Source organism: Ailuropoda melanoleuca, chromosome 2 (assembly GCF_002007445.2).
Source record: "Ailuropoda melanoleuca isolate Jingjing chromosome 2, ASM200744v2, whole genome shotgun sequence".
Classification (NCBI taxonomy): Eukaryota; Metazoa; Chordata; class Mammalia; order Carnivora; family Ursidae; genus Ailuropoda; species Ailuropoda melanoleuca.
The window spans coordinates 20,006,173-20,030,119 of record NC_048219.1 but is presented as its reverse complement, the minus strand read 5'-3'; the positions used below and the strand labels follow the sequence as shown (position 1 = coordinate 20,030,119).

At 58.4% G+C, this 23,947-nt stretch overlaps 1 protein-coding gene across 1 annotated transcript in view; it reads right to left on the bottom strand.

Moving 5' to 3' along the window:
• PTPRF (protein tyrosine phosphatase receptor type F) overlaps window positions 1-23,947 on the bottom strand; it is a 78,552-nt gene that overhangs the window by 47,859 nt on the left and 6,746 nt on the right. The window contains 4 exon segments of the mRNA XM_034650823.1: window positions 2,206-2,394; window positions 15,004-15,145; window positions 15,313-15,458; window positions 23,810-23,945. Coding sequence (XP_034506714.1) covers window positions 2,206-2,394; window positions 15,004-15,145; window positions 15,313-15,458; window positions 23,810-23,900 — 568 coding nt within the window. The 5' untranslated portion in view covers window positions 23,901-23,945.

Sequence of the window (23,947 nt, the reverse complement as noted above, 5' to 3'; positions counted from 1 at the left end):
GAAGGGAGAGGCTTCCTGATTTGGTGAATTAGAGCAGACGGCAAGGATGGGGTCAGGGTGGCTCCGTGCAAGTGGGGGTGGCCAGAGCCCTCCCCATAGGCCAGGCAGTGAACTAAAGCTTCAACTGGTGTTGTCTCGTTTAGTCCTTTTTAAAGGTGAGAGACCAGAAGCTCAAAGAAGTTAAGGAACTTCATGAGGCCACAGAGCTAGTAATCGGTGTAGCTGAGACCCGAGGAGGTAAAGCTGGCAACATGAGCTGGGAACACTGGGAGGGCTCGGTGTGCCTCGTTCAGGAGCAGGCGCCTGGCCATGCGGGCAGCTGGATTCCCGGGGACAGCCCGGAGGCGGGAAGCATAGAGCTTGGGGACTGGGATACGGCCAAGACAGCGGAAGGACAAAGGGGGTCCAGCGTGAGAGCCGTGTGGGTGACAAGAGGATGTGATGCTTCCTCACTGGAGCAGGAGTCAGGGCGTGTCCCCGGGAGGTAGTCAGTGGGAGAAGGCCGCGGCTGTTTGAGAAGAAAGTCACCACTCATGGAGGGTCAGGGTGACACTCAGAAGACAGCTAGATTTTTAGTCTAAAGCTCAGGCAAGCTGTGCGGTGTTGGGAAACAGAACGAGGCATGCGGGAGTGGACGGGGTACTTGAAGCTATGGGAGGGGGTGAGCTGGCCTGCGGGGATGGCCCTGTTCGTGGAGCGAGCGCTGGGGACGAGGGCTCGCTGGCTGGCGGAAGGAACAGAGGAAGGGGAGGCCCCAGGGAAGACAGGCGTGAGAGGAAAGCCGGGGAGGAGGGGAGGAACCGCAGTCGGCAGAGTCACGGGCTGTGAATGGGTGGCACAGGTCCTGGCACCCAGTAAGCACTACGTAAATGATGAATGAGCACGCGAGCCAGCGAACCTTCCCAGAACTGCCGCCACGGACAGCCGTGCCATTCTGGGGCGGAGGCCAGGCCTGCGGGGAGGACCATCTGGCTGTTTGGGGTGCCTGCCTGGGGGACTGCGGGGAAATGCAGGGGAGCTGAACTAGGCCGGCCGCTGGGCAGTGCCGGGCAGTGGCTGCAAATGCAGTCGGACCATTTCCTGCCTTGATGATGGCTGTTTTAATTAACTGCGTTACAGCTGCCTCCATCTTGTTGAGTTTTAATTAAATTAAATGAGCTAACACTTTGTAGGCTGTCTCAGGCGGCCGTGGCTCGGGCTTGAATCCTGCCCCTGCTGGGCGGCTCATCTCTCCCTCCTCCCCTGGGCGCTGCTGGGGCGTCTCCCTGGTGGGAGGTGGTGGGGAGGGGCTGGCACCCCATGGGGTGGCCTAATGCCTGCAGGACCCCGAAAGGGGCAGAGGCACATCTTCCTTTGCAGTGACGGGCAGCAGGGGCTCCGGCCGGTGCTGGCCAGCTTGCCTGAGCCCACCATCCTGCAGCTAGCCGTGGAGTTTCTGGACCAAGGTCTCTGGGTCCAGCCTTTGCTGGCCGCAGATGCAGGATGCAGCTAAGCTGATCGCGAGCCTCCTTTCCCGCCTGCACTGTTCCCACAAAAACTGAATCAATTATCCTGGCGGGAGCCTCGGAGGCAGATCAATCAATGGGGCGACACCTCCTGCCTGGTCATGGCAGCATCCCTGCTGCCAGGGCTCCGAGCTGGCTCGACTGAGATATCCAGAGGAGACAGGTGGCCCTGGTGGCCAAGGGATGGCAGCAAGTCCTCCTGGCTCCAAGCTCCTGAGGTCCAGCCTTTTGAAGCCTGATGAAGCAGGCATCTTTGGCCTCTTTCCCTGGCTAAGCCCTGCTGTCTGGAGAAGCAAAGAGAAACTTCATGTAGGCCTCCTCTCAGGCCAGACTACAGGCGAGATGGAGGACGAAGACCCACGGAGCAGCTCTGCAGCGCCCAGCGCTGCGCCGGGCACATCACTCACGCTGCAAGGAGCTAGCCAGACCGAAGTCTAGACTCTAGCGATCCCGGGAAGTAAAAGAATTGCCGACAACAACGAGGCCTCACTGTCAAGCTCCCTTCCCTGGGCCAGGTGGGCCTGTACCAAGATCTGACCTGTTCACTGGATGCCCTCTGCTCAGCCCTGGAGGGTCGGCCCCAGGCTGAGGCCTCCTGTGGCTCCCAGGCTCCCCAGGCCCGAGAGGGAAGGCTGTGCTGGGTGCCAGGCGGACACCTTTGCTGAAGTCTGTGTGGCCCCTGACCCTCGCCTCTGCTCACCTGAACGCAGCTGCTTGATACGGCCATTGCTCGTGGAGGGGTCCACAGGGAGGAAGTCCTTGAACCAAGAGATCTCAGGGTCTGGATTCCCGCCTGCTGCGCACAGCATGGTGGCTGTGCGTGCCTTTTCCACCACCTTCAGCTGAGGCCCCATGTCGATGGAGGGGAACCCAGGGGGCAGCTGTTCCTCTGCGGACAAAGAACAGAAGTGCAAGTTAGGGCCGGCAGAACCCTCCACCATGGGCAGCTTCTCCTGACCCCCAGGTTGCCTGGGACCCTCAGACCCTTGTCTCCCAGTCTCTGACTTCTAAGGGCGGAGCCTGGTCCAGGTGAGGAACCAGAGTCCCAAGTCCCATTACCCAGGCCTGCCCTTTGCAGGGCTGGGGCGGTGGGGTGACAGCCGACAGCGGAGCACACCTTGCCCTGTCAGGGAGTTTCCAGGTCTGAGAAACAATGCCGCAGACTGGAGACGTCAGCACTTATCTCCCTGGGCGCTGGGAAAAACAAGGACTGATGCTCTGCGGACCATAGCAGAAAGTGCTACACGGATGCCCAGCTGCGGGGGCCCACGGCTCCTATGACGGCACCCGGGGGCCCACAGCTCCTATGACGGCACCCCTAGCCACAACTCAGCCCAAAGGCCCCCTGTGCTGCCTGGTCCCCACTCCCTTTCCTGCACATGCAGCATCCCCTCCACTGCCTGCATCTGGCCTTTAGCTCCACAGCATGGCAGAACCCCACATCACAGCCTGGATTCTGGACCTGACTCGGGGTCCCCCCTGCCCTACCAGTGACCCCCCACAACCCCTGGTCCTGACCCTGACCCATTCTCTACTACAGTCGTGACCCTGACCCTCTTCCCTCACGTACTGGGGGGCCACGGTCAGGCCTGGGGACCATGTTGGAGCATGTGGAGGCTACAGAGATAAAAAAAAGCTCCATGAGGACACCCACGTTTGGTGAAGGGAGGCAAAGCTCCTCCCTGGCCGCCTTTTTCCACCTTGCTGGGGAATGACGGCTCACGCAAGCGTCAGTTCCATGGGAGCAACAGTAACGGCCATCGGCAGACCCCCACTCCCACTCCACAGAGACTCTGGCATGCAGCCCCTGAGGCTGGGGGAGCCAGACTGGCCGCTCCCCACTCCTGGAAGCAAGAGGGGCTGGGAGCACAGGCTCTGGGCCACTGCGGGCCTCCAAAACTAACTCGTGACCTAGGTGCATTCCTCATCATTTCCACGCCTCCGTTTACCTGTAAACCGGGTTCAAGTGCCCACCTTGTAAAGCCATCCCGAGGACCACATCAAATGATGCACAAGGTGCTGTGACGGAGAATCCGCACCAATGAGCATCAGCTGACGTTAACATCGTAACGAGCACTGGCTGAGCCACCAGGGTACACAGGTACCGAGACTAGGGCCCAAAGTGCGTTTCAGAAATTGGCGGAGCCTCTCTGTCAGTGTGGACGCCAGACACGCCCCATGGAGGATGGGGAACACTGTCAGTCTTCCAGTGGGGGGAGCGAGGGTGGCAGAGACCGGGAGATAGCACCGCCTGGACCTTCCTCCCTTGGGCCCAGCACAAGATGGGCGTGTGGGGACACTAGCTGTGCCGGGCAAAAGGCACATGGCATCCTCAGAAGTGATTTTAGAAAGTAAAGGCTGGCAGGGCTGATCCTCCCTATAGACTCTCAGAGACCCAAGGGGACTGACTGGGAAGGCAGGCAGGAGAGGAAGCGGAGAAGCCCCAGTCGGCAGGGGTAAAACATCCCTCTATCTGCTGCCAGATCCCAGGGGGGCTCTGCCAAGGCTCTAGCTGCCAGGGGCATCCCAAAGGGACCAGGGCCCCATGAGGAGATGGGGTCCTGGGCTGGAGAGCAGTAGGACTCCGAGCATGGCCTTGCCTCCCCAGCCTCTCCCAGTAGCTGGCAGTATGCTTACTTCCCCACCTGCAGCCCTATAAATTCCAGATGTGAACCCAGCATCTTCTTGGCTGTAAATATGATCCCACAGTGTCCTGACTTCCAGCTCTGATTTTTAAAAGGAAGATGTTAAACAGTGGCAAGGAAGTAGGACTTGGGGTATTACCAAGCAGGAGGCAGCCTCCTCTGGGCCTGCTGACACTTGCTTTAACAGGAAGGCCGAGGCAGGGCCTGAGGCCCAGGGCCCCCCTCGAATGTCCTTGCCCTCCTCAGCAGCTGGAGGACACTCAGAACAGTTAGAGCCACCCTAGCTCACCAGGGTGACAGTCCTCGATCCTACCTGCTCAACCCTGCTGAGCAATGGGGGGCGCAGGGGTGACAGTCCGTCAGGGTCCGGGCCCAGGAGTCAGCGGGCCCCCATCTCCACCGGCAAGGTAGATCAAGGAGAAGGGAAGCAGTACGAACACCTGCGGCCCCGTGTCCTGGAATCTACTCTGAATTCCTAACACGGGAAGGTCTTGGGGATTTACGCCAAATTAAGGACAATTAATTTTCCTCCCTCAATTATCGCGCCCTCAATGGCTCCGTCCTTGGCTCAGATCATGCCTCAAGCCCTGCCGCCAGAGCCTAAAACCGGCATGTGTGAAGAGCTGTCCATAAAACAGCGGGACCCAAAAGCCGGTCCCTTGTGCCAACTAGGCTTCTAGGCAAGGCTCGGAAGGCTGCAGTCCTGCACCTCCAGCAGGGGAAGCGTGTCTCACAGGAGGACTCCGGCCCCTCTGGAGTGACCCGCTGCTGTCTCTTCCTTCTTTGCTCCCCGGGAGGCCTCCAGCACATTTAAACGTAGCCAAGGTCAGCAGCTGTTTACTGATGCCCGTGGTGTGTCTGGCCAAGCTGGGCACTGGGCATCCACGAGTCCGGCACATTTATCCCCTGCACACCCCCAGTACCCACAGGGGCCAAGCCCACTACAGTCACAATGGCTGAGGCTCAGGACTCCGGTAAATCCCTAAGTCTGACGTCACATGATCACTGCAAACCCATCAACAATCAGGAAAACTGAGGCCCAGAGAGGAGGCATAGAAGGTTACCATTTACTATGTTCCATGTAGAGAGTTAAAATGCTTTAAAAAATGATTTAATCTTACCAAAACCCTATTCCGTAGAGGAGTGACCTGGGGCTTAGAGACCTGGCCAAGGTCACACAGCTAAATGAGAAGTGGGGCTGGCATGACCCCGGGGGGGGGGAGTGGGCCCCACGCCTGGCAGAGCTGGGCCTTGGGCTCCCAGGAGGGGTGCCCCTGGGGAACAGTGCCACCATCCTGCTCCATACCACGCCCTCCGCCGGCTTCAGGGCTGAGCCGGTCCCCGGAAACCCCCTGCACACAAGCGGCAAGAACTCGACTGTCCCCCACACGTGGCCACCCGCGGGCACGCACCCACATCCCCACACCCCAACGTATGCTCATAGAGTCCCCTCCAAACCTGTCCCTCGGGCTGCGGGTGTAAGGGAGGAAAGGCCCCTCCCCCTCCAGGCCACCCGGTAACCATGGCAACGGCGGAGAGGCGGGCTCGCGGAGGAAGGCTGCGCGTGCCCGTGTCCCAGCGGGTGCGCATCCGCGATTGGTCCAAGCAGCTGCCGCCCCTCCGGCCCCCACCTGGGTGAAGCGGGTATGCCCCCTTCCGGGACCCTGCTCCCCCATTCCAACTCCTCAACTCTCCGCTCCCCTCCCCCTTAGGCTTCTTTCCCGCTCAGCCGAGTAGCTGGGGCTCCCCACACCTGCCTCATAGCCTCAAGCAGGGCATTCGCAGTGTCTGTGCCTGCAGGGCGGAGGCCCCTCCATTCTCTGACAAGGGGGTCCTTGGGAGGGAAAGAGAAGTCCACGAGGCCTCTCAGGGGCTTTAGAGGTATCGGGGAGCCCAAGTCTCTACAGCTGTCTGTGGGTCCCGCCAGCGTGCACAGGTAGGGCGCACGCCTTCCCGGGGGTCTGCCCCCATGGATCTCCGCGTACCTGTGGTGGGGGCGCACGTGCACGTTAATGGCTCCTGCAGCAAACTGCGCTGGTCTTTACATACTGCAACGGGAGGTCTAAACTCCTCCCCTCTGTCCCCACTGGGCAGAGGAAGACGACAGGGTGCATGTGTGGGGGTGGAGGGTGTTGGGAGACTAAGGCTCAGAGAGGGGCAGCAACTTGGCTGAGGACCCACAGCAGGGGTGGAGCTGCTTCAACTCCATGACTCACTCACTATCTTGGTGGCTTCCTGGAGGAGGAGAGAGACGCAAGGGTACTAAACCCTTGAGCATGGGAGGCAGGGAGAGCTTTGCGGGGGGAGGGGTGGGACTGCCTGACTGAAGGCTATGGGAGGGTGAGGGGCCAGTAGGAAGGTAAGTCTGGTTGGAGCTAAGCAAATGTTGGGGTCCTGACAGATGAGGCTAGGGCAGGAGTGCAGGGATGAGCTTAGGCTGGCTGCAACGGCCGGGGGGAGGGAGGCTGGTCAGGCCCCTACAAAGCACACACAGGTTTCTTTGTCCAGCTCGGCCTCGGATGCCTGAGGCTGAGTCTGGGCCAGAGGGAGGGGGCTGCACCAGGGAAGCTGACAGATGGAGACGCCTTGCAGGGTCCCGGGGCGGGCAGCACCGTCTGCCAGCACGACCTTCTCACCCGTGTTTACCCAGCTTCATGGCGTCTCTGTGCATGTGCAGGCACACACCGGCACACACATCCACAGGCTCCCTGGGGCGGCGCCATCTGTAAGCCTGACCTCCTCCCTTGCGCGGGAGTGTTGGGCCTGGCCTCACCCTGTCTCTGAGCACAGACACCTAGAAACATGCACAGAGATATACGTGGAGAAAGAGACAGGTGCAAAAATAGAAACGTACATGCGTGTGCGGAGGGGCACCTGCAGCGACCGGCACCTGTGGAAACAGACTCCCGCGAGCAGACGCAGAGGCAGTGCACACAGCCACTCCACATACATGTGGACACACACAGTCAGAGAGGCGCGGACGCCGAGGCCCGCGCACCCCCAAACGCGGCAGATGCAGAGACGTGTGGAGACGCATGAAGGAAGCGCACGGGTAGTGGGGCCGCGGGTTCCCCCAACCCCTGTGCACTCCCAGGAAACCAAGGCCGCCTCAAACCTCATCCCTGAGGCAGGGTTTGGGGCCAAGACACCAGCTATCAACTTGGAGGTCCTCCCCAGCCCTGGGGGCTCCTGCTCTCCCAGAGAGCACCCCCACCCGGCTTCCAGGCAGTAAGGGGGGGGGCCCAGGGAGCCTTGGGCCCATCTTCCTTCGCAGCTTTCAGTCTCGATTTTCAGCTTTTTCTAAGAGAAAACTCCCACCTCTTCCAGCACTCAGATTTCATCAAACTTGGCATCTTAAAAGCCTGTTTTGTTTTTGAATCTGAGCTGTTTGGGGCCTGTCGGGTGGCGGCAGCAGCAAGAGCCCGAGAGTGGCAGCGAGAGCTGAGAGCAGCCATGGCCTCCCCCTCCCCCAGGGCTTCCCTGGCACCTCACACTGCCCTACTCAACCTGCTTGGGGAGGCCTCCCCACCACACCCCCCCAAGTGAACCCTGGGGCCATCCCCAGCCGTACACCCTACCCTCACTCTGGCTTCTGGGCCCTGGCCCAGGCTGGACTCTCCTCCTGGGGTTCCCCCACCTTGGCCCCACTCCAGGAAGATTCCTTTTATCCATTTACCACCCCCCCACCCCCGCCGGGTTCAGGCCCCGTCACTCCATCACAGCCTCCCACTCACTCCTCAGACCTGTCACCCAGCTGCCACCCCTGCTGCTTCTGGCCAGTTCACCAAGGTCAACCATGACTCCTCCATGAGGCTAAGTACAAAGGACACTTCCGAGTGCCCATATCGCCTGACCTCTGGACAGCATCCCGCCCCACTGACCACTCCCTCCTCCTTCACATATCTCCCTCTGCATTTCCCTCCTCCCTTTCAGGCCCCTCCTCACCAGATTCCTATGGAAACCCCCCCCCACCGCCCCCAACATGAAGTACTAGCCAGCTGGGGCTCCATCCATCCGGGCCCTCTTCCTCCCTTCTTGGCTCTGGCTCCCTGAGATGTGCCATTTCTCAGCCTTCAAAACTCTATTTCCAGATGTCTCTTGGAGTGCCAGGCGAATCTGAACAAGGCCTCCTGGATATCTCCCCCTGGATGCCCGCGCATGCCTGATAAAACCGATTTGTAGCTGGACTCCTCACTCTGCCCCCTTTAGACCGGGTCCTGAACCCTAGAAAATGGTACCACCAACTACCTGGCCCCAGAGCCACAACCCAGAGTCTCCCATCTCCCCCCCGCCAGCTCCACAGTAGCCAGGCAGCTCACCACTCTCTCTCCATTGCTTGCCACCCATTCCTCCTTCCTCCCCTGCCTGCTGCCTGGGCTTGGGCCATTGCCACCTACTGCCTGGGCTGCAGGGCTGCCCCAGCCTCTCACTGGTCTCCTGCCACCCCACTCTGCACCCTCAGGGACCTTTCTGAAGCATACATTTGATCGCGTCATTCCTCTGATTAAAATCCTCTCTCCCCTGGCAACCAGAGGGAGGCACCTTACCAAGGACAGAGAATATGCACACAGGGGCATTTAAAACCTCCAACTTGGTTAGCTGTTCCCAGAGCTGCTGGCTCCACTCTGTGGTCATGAGGCTGGGGGAGAGAGGAGTCAGCGAGGGGGCCAAACACAGAGCAGGGCCTAGTAAGCGACTGCAGGGGGAGGGGGCAGGCTGGACACAGGGAAGGTACCTGCTGTCTGGCTAACAGAAGCACACTGCCTACACCACAGGAGGGCCGTTCCCATGACAGTACAGGTGGGCCTTTGAAGAAGGATCAAAACTAGAGAAAATGGGGGATTCTAGGTACCAAGAAATCCAGAGTCTGAACTTCAAGGCCCTCTTGGCAGTGCCCACCTAACACCTCTCCCAGCCCCATGCCCAGGGACTGGAACTCTCCAGGAAATGGCTGCAGAGCCTCATGTTTGGGTGGTCCCCAGTGCTACAGTGGTCATGATGGAGGGTGGAAGGACAGGTCACACAGACCACAGTCACTGGACCAGAAGCACGTAGGTCATGCCTCAGCTGTGAGGGGAGGGGCAGGAGCTGGCCTGGGATCTGGGACTTCTGCGGCTGCAAATCAGGGAGGTGACAGGCCCAGCTTCTGCAAAACCAGTCTGTTATCCAGACACATACGTAGGCAACAGGGAGAGGGCACAGCCTGCCACTTGGGAAGTCATCCTCTGCCTGTGGTAGCCCTTTATCCAAACGCCCCCAACCACAGTCCGGCCTGGGCCCAGGGCAGAGAGAAGGGTACAGGAAGGGGTGCCAGATCCCCGGGAAAACTCCCACCCACCCTGAAAGCAAGTTCCCTTACCGACTGTGCTCCAGGTCCAGCCCAGCTCAGGATCTAAGACAGGGGCCCATGTTGCTTATCAGCCCTCCTGTCCCTGAGGCTGTTTCCAAAGGGACTGAGTATGGGGGTGAGGAGTGGCAGGGTGTCTCAAGAGGTCCTTCATCACCCCACAGGTCCCAAAGCCAGCCAGGGTCAGAGCCACTGCAGAACTCATGGGTCCAGGCCCAGCACTGATGGCCCCACTACTCCAGTCTCTATCCCCACATGCCCACACGAAGGAGGCAAGACCAGACAGAACTCCATGTAGGCACCCGGATTCCCGGGCCCATGTGGCAAGGATGGTCTGGTCCTAGTCAGTCAGCAGACATCAAGGCTGTGTGGAAACAGGTGAAAGGGAGCCTGGCCTTGGCAGGAGGAGGGGAGGAAGTGAAGGGGTCCCAAGGTCCGAGCAGGATCCTTATCGGGTGCACCCCTCCTCCTGGCCCGGCTGCAGAGGAACTGCTGGGGAGCCACTGTACTTGAGAACAGGTCGGCCTGACCACTCTGTCCCACGTTCATCTGTCCAGCTATCCCGCTGACCAACAGCTCTGAGCAGGGAACTCATGGGTCCCCAAGACAATGAGCCCAGAAATAGCCTCTCTAACCACCACCCCCCCCAGTGTCAGACTGACCCCCACACATTCAGCTCAGGCTGCTTGCCATGCACACCACACCCCACTCCACATTCACACGTGCGTGCACACACACACACACACACTGCATGCTGTACACACAGCACACAGCACACACCTTACGCGCTGCCTTACCCAGCACACACGGGGTGCGTGTTAGCTGCTGTGTCCGTGAGCCACAAGCGCTGCCACCGGCACTCGGAGCCCTCAGACCCAGGCCCCCCCAGGACAGAGTCAGAAACAGCTCATTCCTGCTCCCGGCCTCCCCCAAGCGCTCCACCTCTCCGCCTCCCCTTCCTTAGCCCTCCCAGGACCCACCCAAGTCACCAGGGCCCTGCCCACATCTCCGCTGTGTGGCCCCCTCCAGGGCTTTGCTGACCACTGTCCTGCCTGGCCTGGAACCCACTGGCTCAGGCAGATCATACCGTCCAGAATGAGCTCCAAGCCCCTCACTCCCCCACCTCCTGGAGGGAAAGGCCAAGAAGCAAAGCCTGCCTCCCCTCCCCCTCCCTCGAGAGGGAAAATGTCAGATTCTCTGTCTCAGTGGCGGCAGCGGGCGGGTTGGAGGGGGAGTGATTCAGCCGCTGCCTCAAGAGTGCGGAGTGAGAAGAGCTTTTCCTGCCATTACCGGGCGAGGGAGAGGCTGGCGCGCTAATGGCTTCAATTACCACTCAGACAGGAACACTGAGCGGCAGGGCCCTGCGCGTCACAGCCCGGACGGGCTCGCCCCTGGCCCGCTTGTGCCGGGCACCGCCACCCTGTCCCCAGCCCGGGCCTGGGGGGGGGGTGGCCAGGCAGCCGGCGAAGCGCCACAGGGCCACAGCGGGCCACACGTGGACACATGGGGAGTGGCAGTTGTGTCGGGGGAGCCAGGGGCAAAGGCCGCGACGAGGGAGCGCGGGGCCTCGAGCAGCGGGGCGTGTTCCCCGAGGCGGAGCCGCGAATGCGGGACGCTGGGCCCGCTGCGGAACCACACGGGACAGGCGGCACGGGACCAGAACTGCAGGCCTGGGCTCCCTTGTGGGGACACACGGCCTCCTCTCCTGAGCCAGGTGGCCGCAGGCAGCCCGGAGCCACTCCCCTGATAAGCCCAGGACGTAGTAAGCTTGTGCACTTGTGCACGTACCCATGGTTTGGGCGGACGTGCGGTGTGTGACACCCATAAGGGACTCACTCTTATTCCCAGCCTTCGAACCAGCCTCATCCTCTCCCCAGGCCTCCTTAGGACGTGTGCAGGCCTCCCGGGAGCGGCCCTGGCTCTCCCCTGGCTCAGCCCGCAGCCCCAGTCCTACTCGCCTTTCAGCCCGCGCGCACACCTTGCACGGGGGCAGGGAGTCTGGGCTGCTTCCTCCCGGCCCCGCCTCCTGTCACCTTCGAGGCCTCCCACTCCACTGCTTCCCGCCAGGCCAGGAGCCTGGTCAAGGTTACACAGACCAACGCGGTAAGTCAGCACTTCGTCTTCCGGGTGCTGCGTTTCAGGAGGAGGAGAGGTTGGCGGAGGCCCACGGTCCCACCCCCACAGGGGCCGGGGCACAAGCAGGGCAGGGACCTGCCCCACACGGACCCCAACATCCTCAGACACCTCCCACAGCCCAGAAGCACAAACATCCCCCAGGCCCCTGCTAGAGGAACCTCCATTCAAGAATGTCCCTCAGGAGGGAGGGGTCCCCTCCCAAGTCCGAATCCTCCCCACCTGGGGGCCTGAAAGACCATTCTCATCATCCTCATCCTTGAAAAGATAAAGCTGCCCAGGGCAGTGGGGGGGGGAGTGCCCACAAAGAAACTGGGGCGATAGGGATTCGGGGGGGGGTGCTTCTCTTTCAACACTAGTACGGAGGTCCTCTTTCTTCCGAGAGTCTGATCAGGTGCCCTCTGGGGCAGGAACCACCTCCCAAATGCGGGGGTAGGACAGATGGCTCCCTGTGGGGGCAGACGCCCACAGGAGGGAGGGCAGGGCTGAACTACTTTGTCCCCTGGTTATGGCTACAGAAACTGAGGTCCTGGCCCTGGGCCTGTCCTCCGGGTCCCTACTCCACAGGTCAGTTCCCACTGTGGGAATGGACAGTGAGCGGGGCTGCACCACGTATATGATGCCATGGACGCCAGGGACTGCCAGCTTCTGGGCCCAGCAGCAGCTACCGTTCCTGCTGGAATCCCGGGACCTACTCAGTCCTCCAAACCAGCTCCGGGAGGAGGCATTACCTCCCTGTTTACAGATGGAGCAAACGAGGCTGAGAGGCACAGTTACTTGTCCAGGTCACAAGGTAAGAGAGGAAGTGGTCCGGAGCCCCTGCTCTTACCCACTGTCCCTCTAAACGGGACCCCCGCCACATACACACAGGAGATACACAGGCGCAAGGGAGTTACTGAATGGATGCACGCGAACACATCAAGCCACAGCGTAAAAATGGCCAATGTGAAAAGATGTTCAACTGCTCTTGTAATCAAAGAGATGCAAATTAAATTGAGATGCCATTTTTTGCCTATTAACTTGGCAAAGATTTTTTTTTAATGATAATTCCCACTGGTGGTGAGGATGTGCAGAAAAGAGGCCCTCTCATGCCCTGCTTGGTGGGAGTGTAAACTGACACAATCTTCTGGAAATACTGAAAGGCTTAAAAATTCATGTGTCCTTTGATCCAGCAATTCCACTTCCATGAATCTAGAATAAGGAAATAATCAGGAAGGTGAACACATCTTATGTGCAAGGAAGTGCGTAGCACTTTATAAAAGCAAGAAAACGGGAACAATATATGTGTCCAACAATAAAGGAATGGCTAAAAAAATTAAGGCACGTCGTGTGATACCTACGGCCATTAAAATAATGATACAGAATATTTAATGGTGAGGAAGGTGTTCCTGGTATGTTATTTTGAAAAGCAGTCCACAAATGAGGGGCGCCCAGCTGGCTCAGTCGGTGGAGCATGCATGCAACTCTTGAGCTCGGGGTTGTGAGTTCGAGCCCCCTATTGGGTGTAGAGATTACTTAAAAACAAAATCTTGGAAAAAACAAAAAAAGCAGTCTACAGATCATCGGGCAGGACGTGATCCCATTTTTCTTACACAACTGACACTTGAACAACACAGGTTTGAACTGCACAGGTCCACTTACACGTGGAATGTTTTGATAAATACAGTACTATACAAATGTATTTTCTGTCATGATTTTCTTTTCTTTCAACTTATTTTTTTTAGTAATCTCTACACTCAACGTGGAGCCTGAAGTCACGACCCCGAGGTCAAGAGTCACACACTTTCCTGACTGAGCCAGCCAGGTGCCCCCCTCATGATTTTCTTAATAAGACTTTCTTTTCTCTAACTTACTTTATCAGAAGAATACAGTATATAATACATACAGAAGATATGTGTTAATTGATCACATGGGGTTGTGTTTTTTTTTAAGATTTTATTTATTTATTTGGGAGAGGAACGGGAGCACAAGCAGGGGCAGAGGTGGAGGGAGAAGCAGACTCCCCGCTGAGCGGGGAGCCCAACATGGGGCTCCATCCCAGGACCCGGAGATCATGACCTGAGCGGAAGGCAGACACTTAAATGACTGAGCCCCCCAGGCGCCCCTGATCGACTTTATGTTATTGTTAAGGCTTCTACTAGATAGTAGGCTATTGGTAGTTAAGTTTTGGGAGAGTCAAAAGTTATATGCAGATTTTCCACTGCTTGGCAGTGGGGGGGAGGGGTCAGCACACCTAACCCCTGCCCCGTTCAACCGTCAACTGCATACATAATGCCTGCACAGAAAATGGACCCTAAGGAAATAACCAAGTGTCACTGGTAGAGGCAAGATAACAGGTGATTTTTACTTTTTCCTATGTGTTATTTTATACTTCTCAAATTTTCAACAGTGAACGGGTATTGTTACCGCAATTTTTTTAAAAAAGGCAACAATCAAGGCTGTATTTTGAAAATACACACAGATGTATTCAGGCTGATGAATCCATTGTGGCTGGGGGCCGATCATGTCATTCCCCATCCCGTGGTTTCCTACGCCCCCAAGAAAGTGTTCATTTCTCAGACACGTCCTGTGAGATCTGCCCTCCAGCCTCTCCAGATTGCCCTGCCTTCTCTCTGTGCCCTCCAACTCCAGCCACCTCCCAAGCCGAACTGAGCAACTCAGCACTCCCTGAAAGCTCCCTTCTTTCCTGCTTCCGGGCCTTGGCACGTGCTGCTGCTGTCCTTTCTGCCTAGGCCCCCACCCTGGCTCCCACTTACCCTTCAGGCTCAGCTCAGACAACAGTCCCCTCTCCTCTGTGCTCTCCTAGCTGCCCCCGTAAGACTTAATGGAGATGTCTCAAGGGCAGGGCCCAGGTCAGATGACCATCTGGACTTCACAGCAGCATTTGGGAGTATTTGTGAATGAATGCAGGTGCCAGGAGGTGAGAAGACACTAAAATCCACACACAGAGTCCTAGCCCCCAGCCTGGGGCCCTTGTTCATAAGGGCTACAGGGAACACACCTCTCTGAAGCCCTGCCCCCCCCACCAGGTTCCACAGGAAAATCCGATCCACTGCCACAAGCCATGTAACCCCAAGCCACGTAACCCCAACGATAGATAACTGCAGCCCCACGTCAGGACAGACCTCAGACCCTACCCGAGCAATGCCACGGCTCTGCAGGAGGATATAAAGACACCAGGCACACACTCAACAATCCAGGCCAGATCCAATGACCATCCCCGTCCACATGTGACCTTTGCCGACGCCAAGATGGCCAGTTCTCCTTTCTGCCAAACACACACCAGCCCATGACAGGGCCAGGGCTGGCTGACTGGCTCTCCCCACATGCCACTCTATCCACCCACCACGCCACGCTGCTCCCCAGCACATACCTTCAAGAACTGAGAGTTTGGCACTAGTGTTGATCTCTCCCAGACTGTTGGTGGCTGTGCACTCATAGATGGCTTCATCCCGTTGCACCCGCAAAGGCTGGATCCGCAGCACAGACCCTGCCCCATCATCAAACTCAATGACCTGCCAGAGGACAGACACAGGGTCACAGCCTGCTTGGGGTCAGACATCCTCCCACCTCCGAAAGGCCCCTGAGGAGGGAGACCAAGGAGAGGGGATATAGGGCCAGACCCCAGAAGAGCATAGGCAGACCACGAGCCCTGCCTGCCCCTTCCTACCCAAGGTTATACCTCAAAGCGCTGGGAGCTGACTTTCTTCCCCTTCTTCATCCAGGTGATGCGTGGCTTGGGCTCCCCTGTGGCTTGGCACACGAAGGAGGCCACTCCTCCTGACAGCCCAGTCTGGTCCTCAGGGACCTTAATGAAGACAGGTTTGCCTGGAGAAATGGAGACACCAAGTCACCACGGGACAGTCACTACAGAGATGGCCAACACTACACAGGTGGCAGTCATGGGGGGCGGTGGTGGCAAGAAGATCTATAAAGAAAATATTAGGGGCACCTGGGTGGCTCAGTTAGTCAAGTGTCTGACTCTTGGTTTCGGCTCAGGTCATGATCTCAGGGTTGTGAGACTGAGCCCCTCATCGGGCTCTGCGTGCAGAGTGGAGTCTATTTGAGGTTCTCTCTCTCTCTCCCTTTCCCCCTTCCTTCCCCCTCTTGCTCTCTCTCTAAAATAAGTAAGTAAATCTTTAAAAAAGAAAGAAAGAAAGAAAAGGAGGGAGGGGGGGAAGGAAGGAAGGCAGGCAGGAAGGGAGGGAGGGAGAGAGGGAAAGAAAATACTAATAGTGACACCTAACCCTTATAAAGTGTTTACTATGTGCCAGGCACTATTCAAAGAGCTGTAGCATATGAAGTGAGCGCTATAATTACGTCTGCTTATAAAGAAGAAAATCAAGACACAGAGAGGTTAAGGGATTTATCCAACATGACACAGCCGGTTTGTGGCAGAGCTGAGATTTGAACCCAGGAGTTCTGAGTCTGGAGTCCATGCTCTACCGGCTACACTCTGTCACCCATCCCCCCAACAATCCCAAGCTGGAGGACAAAGGCATGCGGACAGCTGCCTGGAAGAGCCCCAGCGTCACTCCCAGACTTGGCCCCTCCCCCACTGCTCTCCATCTGGGTGATGGTACCTCCATCTACCCCAAAGCTCAAGCCAGAAACCGTGACTCCTCCTCTCTCTCAGCCCCCACACACCAGCAGTCCCGAAAGGCCTAGACATTCCGCCTCTTAAGTATCTCTGGACGTCTTCCCAGGTGAATGCTTTCCTGTAAATCTGCACCCCCACCCGCCCCCACTGACTCGGTTATTGCCTTCTGATACAGCTAGCCTGCACATCTCCCCCAGGTGTCCACCGGGAGGCGGGGGGAGGGGAGGGAAGACGGGGCCTCAGACACTGTACTGTCATGCCCGTATCACCTCGGTACACACACCAGGGTTGACCTGGAGCCCCTGCCCCTATGAATCCCACCTCCCGGGGTCACAAGCCAGAGAAACCTGCTTTCATTAAGACGTAGCAATGCCTCGTTAATCCTGACAGAGGATCCATTTCCTATTAATCAGGCCAATGAACAGCTCTAGGAAGGCTAATACCATGAGAAATGACCTTTCAGACCACCTGCTCAGCGCCGATGAGCCCCAGCCCGACCTGACCCGATCCCTGGCACAGAAATGTGTGAGTGCTGTGATGACAATCTCTCCCTAAGCACCCACTCTGCACCAGGAATTTTATCTCATTTAGTCCTTCTTCGTTGGTATTCCCAGTTTATAGGCTCAGAGAGGTCAAGTCACTTGCCCAAAGTCACAGAGCCAATGAGTGGCACATCTGAGACTTGACTTCAAGCCTGTCTGACTCCAAGACACCTGGTGCAGAACAGGGGGACCTTGTGAAGAGCAGGGTCTGTGGCGTGCTGGGGGAAGCCGGACCAGAGAAGGTGGAGGAGTAAGTGGGGGGTGAGGAAGTGGAGGGAAGAGGTGCAGTGACCGTTTACAGGACACTGGCTGTGACGGGAAGGTACAGAAAAGATGGCACCTAGAGGGGATGAGGGGTCAAGGGAGGTTTACATCTTGGTTTCTTTTTTGGTTTCCTAAGACATGAAAGACAACGTTTACATGCTGGCAGCAAGGAGGCAGCAGAGAGGGCGAGGGTGCCAATCAAGGGTCTGGGGAAGGGATGGGCACAGTCCCTGAGGAGGGGAGGGGCTGGGGGGTCACCAGGTCAGCACTCACAGCTGCACATACAGACAGCAGGAAGGGAACCACCTCATTGAACACCCCAGGGGACTGGGGGGGGCTTATGTAACTTTTAAGCAAGTCACTCATCATCTCTGAGCCTCCATTTTCTCATCTGCAAAATGGTGCTAGGGACCCAATGGTCTGTGCAGACTCTCATTCGCATCATTAGTCTTGAAACACTGATGCGGGGCGTCTTAGCATCTTCATTTGAGAGGTGGAGAAATGGTGGCTCAGAAGGCTACCTAATGGACAAGTCACAGGGATGTGGGGGTGGAGCTAGGGTTTGAGTGGCGTTCCAAATCCTCGCTCATCTTCCAGCACCAGCACCCAAGACTCCCTGGAGGACAGAAACTCAGGCCCCACCTGAGTGCTCTTGGAATAGAGGGGGTGAGGCCGCTGGGCCAGAAGAGCCAGGGGCAGCCTTGATGGGAGCTGGAGTGGCCTGGGGATAACGGAGGTTCTAGAAGCTTCAGTTTGCTTCACATTTCCTCTGACTGCACTCTGAAGGAGGCTCCAGACTCTCCCAGTCTGTGGTTGTCTGCAGAGCCTGTCCCTTCCAAAAGGGTCCCCTCGGATAGGCCTCTGCCCACTCAAGCTTCGCTGGGTGTGCAGTGCCCCCGCGCCCTGTGCACTGCCCCCCCACACACCTGAGGACCTACACACCAGCAGCTCGGTGATCTCCTTCCACAACGCCACCACCTTAGTCCAGATACCACCTCCCCCTGACCGGACACTCCACCAGCCCGACAAGCTGTGTCCCTGCCTCCAGTCTTGCCTCCTCCAGTCTAGTCTCCATTCAGCAGCCAGACTGAACTGACTCTCTCCTCTAAAGCCCTGAGAGGGCCTCCCACTGCTATGAAAACAAAATTTCAACTCCTTTCATGGTGGACAGAGCCCTGTCAGGTCTAACCCCAGTTGCGCTCTACCACGCCCGCTCCCCTGTAACCCCCAGCCCAGGCTTCCCATCCCCCCATAAGCAATGTTCCCTGTGGCCTCAGGGCCTTTGCATAAGCTGGTCCTGCTGCCACAAACCTCTTAGACATCCTCTTTACCTTCCTGATCCCATCTTAAACATCATTTCCTTAGAAAACCTTCCTTGGTCTCCCTGTCATTGCCCCCTGCTCCATGAGGTCAGTTCCTGGTTTTAGGCTCTCTGTTAACTCCCTCTCCCTCTCTCATAGCACTGTTCACAGTTTGTTACATAGTACGTGTGGGAGGTTATTACTTTTTCTACATTTGGGGGGGAGTACTTGGCTCACAGCTGCTTCCCCACCTAGAACAATACCCCGGGCAGAACGGACACCATGCCTGCTTTGCTTCCTGCCCTGTCCCTGTTGCCCGACCCAGTTCCTGGCACACGAGGGTGTGGAACCAATGAAGGAGGGACCTGATGAGGGAATGCCCGAGGAGGAGGGAGACTGCAGCCCCTTACACACCAGGGGGAAGCCCGTTCCACCGGGGAAAGAAGCCCAGGGTAGAAACCCTCTCTGGCTCTTGCCTGAACGTGTCGGCGGCAGAAACCAGAGGCTGAAACCTGCTGAACCGGAATGGCCGGGAGAGCGGCCTGGGGGCGGGGCCTCCCCGCCAAACAAAGAACCCAGAAGCCAGGGAGGAGAGCCAGGTCCGGGTCACAGGAGCAGCAAGAGCGGAGAGAAGGGAAAAGGCCTGAGGACTGTGTGCAGGCTGGACGGGGCCCAGGGCCTGGGGCCACGGGGGAGGCAGAACCCCCTTGGAGGCTGGAGAGGAGCCAGTGCCCCGCCCAGCCCACCCACTGGCCAGACTGGCAGAGCTTCCCAAGCCCCGTGCGCTGGGGCAGGGAGCGGGGGGTGGGGGCGGTGGGAGCAAGGGCTTCCTCTCCCTTGGGCCTCGGCTTCCCAAACCCACCCCACTCCCACCCAGGGTCCTCTCACCCAGCACTGCAGCTAAGGCCCAGCTCATCCTCGTCCCAAAGCCCTGCCGAGCTCTTGCCCCTTTTGTTCACCCAGGCCAACTTTTGGGGAGCACAAATGTGACCACGTCTCTCCCCAGCTACAAACTCTGTGCTGACACCTGTCTCCCCGCTGCCCTCCCCACACTTGCTCCTGCTCAGCTCCAGGCTAGCCCTTCCTCTTTCCAAACCGAGCACCTACCATGGGCCAAGCACTGTGCTGGCATAGCTCGGCCCTGGTGGACTTGCCCAGACAGGCCAGGGCGCCTCCTTGCCTTTGTGTGTGCCCTGCCCCTCTCCTGCACCCCACCCCCTGGGGAGCCTGGGAGCCTGCCTGCATCAGCAGCCCTTGGGGTTCCCATTCCAACACCCATCACAGCTACACTGACTGACAACGTCCACAGGCACACGGTCAAAATCAGGCAACTTGATCATTCTGCCTGGTGCTGACTCCTGAGTTGGTGGTCAGGGAAGGTCTGAAGAACTTCAGGGATCCTGTGCCAGGAGGGGCTTTCTGCACCCCTCCTGGCCCCCCTTCCTCATGGCATGGAGGCTGGGGGCCACACAGCTCTTTGGGCAGCAGCTCCCAGAGGTGTGCGCTGGGACACTCTCCACACAAGCAGGCCACTGAGCCCATGCACGGTGGGAATGAGGGGCCTCAAAAGGAAACCAGTGGGCTGGCTTGGGGAGAGGGTGGGCACACCTCCGGGGTGGGGGGTGTTCAGACAGCCAAACTGGACCACCTTGGAGGCTCCTCCACAGGGAGACAGACTGCTATACTGTGCCTGCCCTGGGGAGCACACACACACATACACACATGTGTACATGGAAGCAGAGAGCAGACACACAGCCACGAGGGAGTGAGGACGGCGAGGCAGGGGAGGGAGCTCCCAGAGAGGTGGATTTCCCAGGCCCTGAACCACCTAATGAGCTGGGGACTCATTAACTCTGGTTCCTGTGACTGCTCCTGGTGCCCTCCAGAAGGGAGCCCGCTCAGAGACAACCCTGGGTTCCCAGGGGACATACAGGGAGCCCCAGGTTATGGCCTCGGATGGAGGGACCACATACTAGGTGCCAGGTGCCTTGAACATGGGACCTCAGTTAACCTTTCCAGGTAGGAATGATTACCCTCGTTGTGTAATAGGAAAACAGGCCCAGAGAAAAAAAGCAATGTGCCGGAAGTGCAACAGAGGGCAGAGTCTAGGCAGGCCACCAGGTCCTACCCACCCAGTGGCCCTGCCTACCCATACGGCTGGCAGGGTGGGGGTATGACATGACACACACACCCTCAGCTACACAGGCCCTTGCCCCCACCCTGCCCCCCACCTGCCCCTCCAGCTGTGGGGCGTCCTGCTCTTGACTCTTAGGATTCCAAGTAACTGGGCTGTAAGCAGAGCCCCTGCTCAAACCTGATCACCCATGCTGCATCCCTGCCTCTGCCCATGCTGTCTGGGGACAAAGGTTTTCACCGTAGCTCTCTCATGAGCTCCATGGAGAAGCCCAGGGCCATTCCTGTGTCCCCCACTCAATCTCATCCCATTATGTACCACCCCCCATTAGCAAATATCCAGTCACCCTGCAGGATTCCCTTCTTCCAGGAAGCCTTCCAGCGCCCCTGCCAGGTGCTTAGGCCTCTGTGCCCCACCCCCTCCCCCGGAGCACACACACTGGAGTAATGCACACTGCAGGGTCCAAAGGCAGGCCTGTGTGGCCACCTGGCACCTGAATCCCACGTGAGAGCAGTAGAAACCTCTTCCTGCTTGGGACCGCCTCTAGCCCCACGAGCCGCCCCCTTGGGAAACCACGAAGCCCTGGGCTTGGGGAACTGCCCAAGCCCCACGTGCCTGGGTCTCCATCCGAGCTGACTCGGCATTAACGCTGGGGCCTCTGGGCTAACTCTTGGCAGCTGCTTCTCCACCCCCCTTCCCTCCGGTCCCCTCAGAGGCCAGGGCTCCCATTCATTTGTCTCGTTAAGAGGCCTACAGAAACACATTTGTCCGCTCCGCGCTTCACTGCTCCGGTCGTCAATTCTCTGGGGTGCCTGCCCTACCTTTCGCAGCAGCTCTGTCCACGTTTGCCCACTCACCCCTGGCTAGAAGTCTCCCGAGCCCAGCCTAAGCCTGGCCACGGTGGGAAGGGCACAGGTCCAAAATGCATGTAGCACAGGCAGGTCTGTAAGCTAGACCGGCCTCCTGGGGCCAGGTCCCCACAGGTCCCAGCCCAGGCCCCTCCGCCATGGCTCTCTGCCTGGAAGCAGAGCCCCACTCACCCTGTTTCAACATCTCCAGCTGGTTCCTACCTTCCAGACCCTGGTCTTGGGGTTCTGGGTCTCAAGACACCAGTGTGGAGGTTCTGGGACTCTGCTCCAAATACCGTTCCGCTCTGCCCCCCAAGTGGCACATGACCCAGACTCTGGGAGGAAGTGTATAGGAACTGGTCAGGTAAGAGGATGAGGAAGAGTGTTCCAAGCAGAGGGATCAGAAGGAACGGAGGCCTGGAGAGCGGATGGGTGGCAAAGAAGTCAGCATGGTGGGAGTGCGGGGCGGGGGGCAGAGTGAAGGATGAGGTTGGCAGAGGCTGGAAAATGCAGGGCCTTGAGAAGCATAAGACCCCGAGGCTTGATCCTGAAGGCAACAGGGCAGGAGAGTGAGGGATTTTAAACTAAGGGGCGACACAGTCAGGCTTTCGTTTTCAACCCGACTCTTACTTTGGAAGGAAGAATGGCTTGTGAGGGAACCGAGGCAGGGAAGCCACTGGGAGGCAGCTGCGTGTGAAAGCCCAGACAGAAGCTGAGGGTGGCTTAGGTGAAGGCAGCAGAGGGGAAGGTGGATGCATTCCAAAGATGTTTAAAAGGGAGAAACAACAGAAGCTGGTGATGGATTCGCTGTGGGGTATGAGACAGGGAGGAGGCCCGGGTTCTGACTTGGGTGGTGTGGTGGGTGGTGATGCCATTGGCCAGGAGAGAGAACACAGAAAGAGGAACAGGTTTGGGGGGATGAGGGTACGCGTTAGGGCATGCAGCAGGAGGGGAAGGCAGTTAGTCTCCCAGGATGTGTCTGTCGTCGGAAAGCCCGGCTGGGTGCTCCTGCCTCTGGCCTCGAGCTCCTGTCCAAAGGCCATGAGAGTGTCCAGGGTGAGGTCGGGGGAGCAAGGACAGTACTTCAGTGTCCAAGGGCTACTGACCACACCTGAGTGTTGACAAGCTTTTGCCTCCCTGCCAACGTCAGAGTCACACCCAGTGACTTCTACCCCGACCTACCCTGCAGGCTCAAGCTCTCCCAGCAGCCCCAGCCAGGCCTGGAGGTCACCCCCACCCACCCAGGCCTGCACCTCAAAGCTCCTACTACCCCTCATGGCCCTCTTCCCCTGCGCCGCCCCCAGGAGGAACGCCCTTCCATTCCCCTGGCCGTACTAGCCCCACCAGGGCCCAGCCTCAGAGGACAAAGGGCAGGGTGACCTGGTCCCACCCCTCTCCAGGATCTGGTCCTGAATAATTAATGAGCCATTAGGAGAAAGGGCCAGGGTGGGGCAAGGAGAGAGATCTGTGCCCAGATACTTGGAGTCGGGGGTAAGGGAAGCCCTATGGCCCTCTGACCACCAGGCTGACCCCCAGGTTGGCCCTTGGCCACCTCTGGGCTCCGGACAGGCAGGGAACAGCCCCTTCCCCCAGGGACCTTGGCTCCGACCTCACCCCTCCCAGTCAGTGTGCAGATTGGCTAAATCTGCCCTGTGCTCCGCCTCCCACCAGTAACCAAGCAGTGGTAACCATGGTGACGGGGCGGGCTGCGGCCAGTCTTGTAGTGCCAGGCAGGGGGAAGGGCGTCAGGAAAGGGAGGAAAGTTCGGAGTTGGATTTCGGCAGGGGACAATCCCTCTTCCCCCAACACACACACACGCACGCACGCACACAGAGCCCAGCTTCTTGCTGGCCAGGTGCAATCTTCCCCCGATTCCCCAGGCTGAGGGGTTGGGGGAAGGGAGACACCCCTTTGCCTGGAAGGTGGTGGGAAAGGGGAAGGAGGGGCTCAGTGTCCCCACATCTGAAGCCCAAAGGTCTGGCCCAGGGAAGGGGCTATGGTGGCTCTGGCTTCTGATCACTCCCTGGACCTGTGGATTCAGCCAGTGTCCCATGCACACACCCATGTACATTCCTCGTGGGCCAGCCCCCTATTCCCACTCCACTCTGACATGGCTCGTACTGTGTCTTCTGCACAGATCTGCAGTGGCAGACACAGTACACGCCTAAGCACGTTGCCCAATGACCACATGAATCCTGGACATGTCTCACCCCCGTTCCATAAAATGGGGTCACACTTAGCCATGCTCCACCCTGCAGTGCCTTAAGGGACACACAGGATGCTCCCAGGAAGCATGGGGCTGGAGCCCTTCCCGGAGGGGGGTTCTCTAACCGAGGGAGGGGGGTCTCTCTAGGACAGTAGGAGGTCTGGAGAGGTGTCTAATGATCCTGCCTCTTGTAGTAGCTGGCCGTGTCCCCACCCTAGATTCCTGCTAGGAGGAACGCCACCTTTTGACCTGGGAGGTCCCACAGCTTGAGGGGTCAGACTTACTGTCACCATGGGCACCCGCCACCAAGCCAAGCATCATGAGCGCGGGCACAAGGGGCACCATCGTCTTCCCTGGGGCTGGCTCAGGGGCCATCCAGGGCTCTAGCACCACGGCCAGCCACAGCCCAGGACAATCAACCT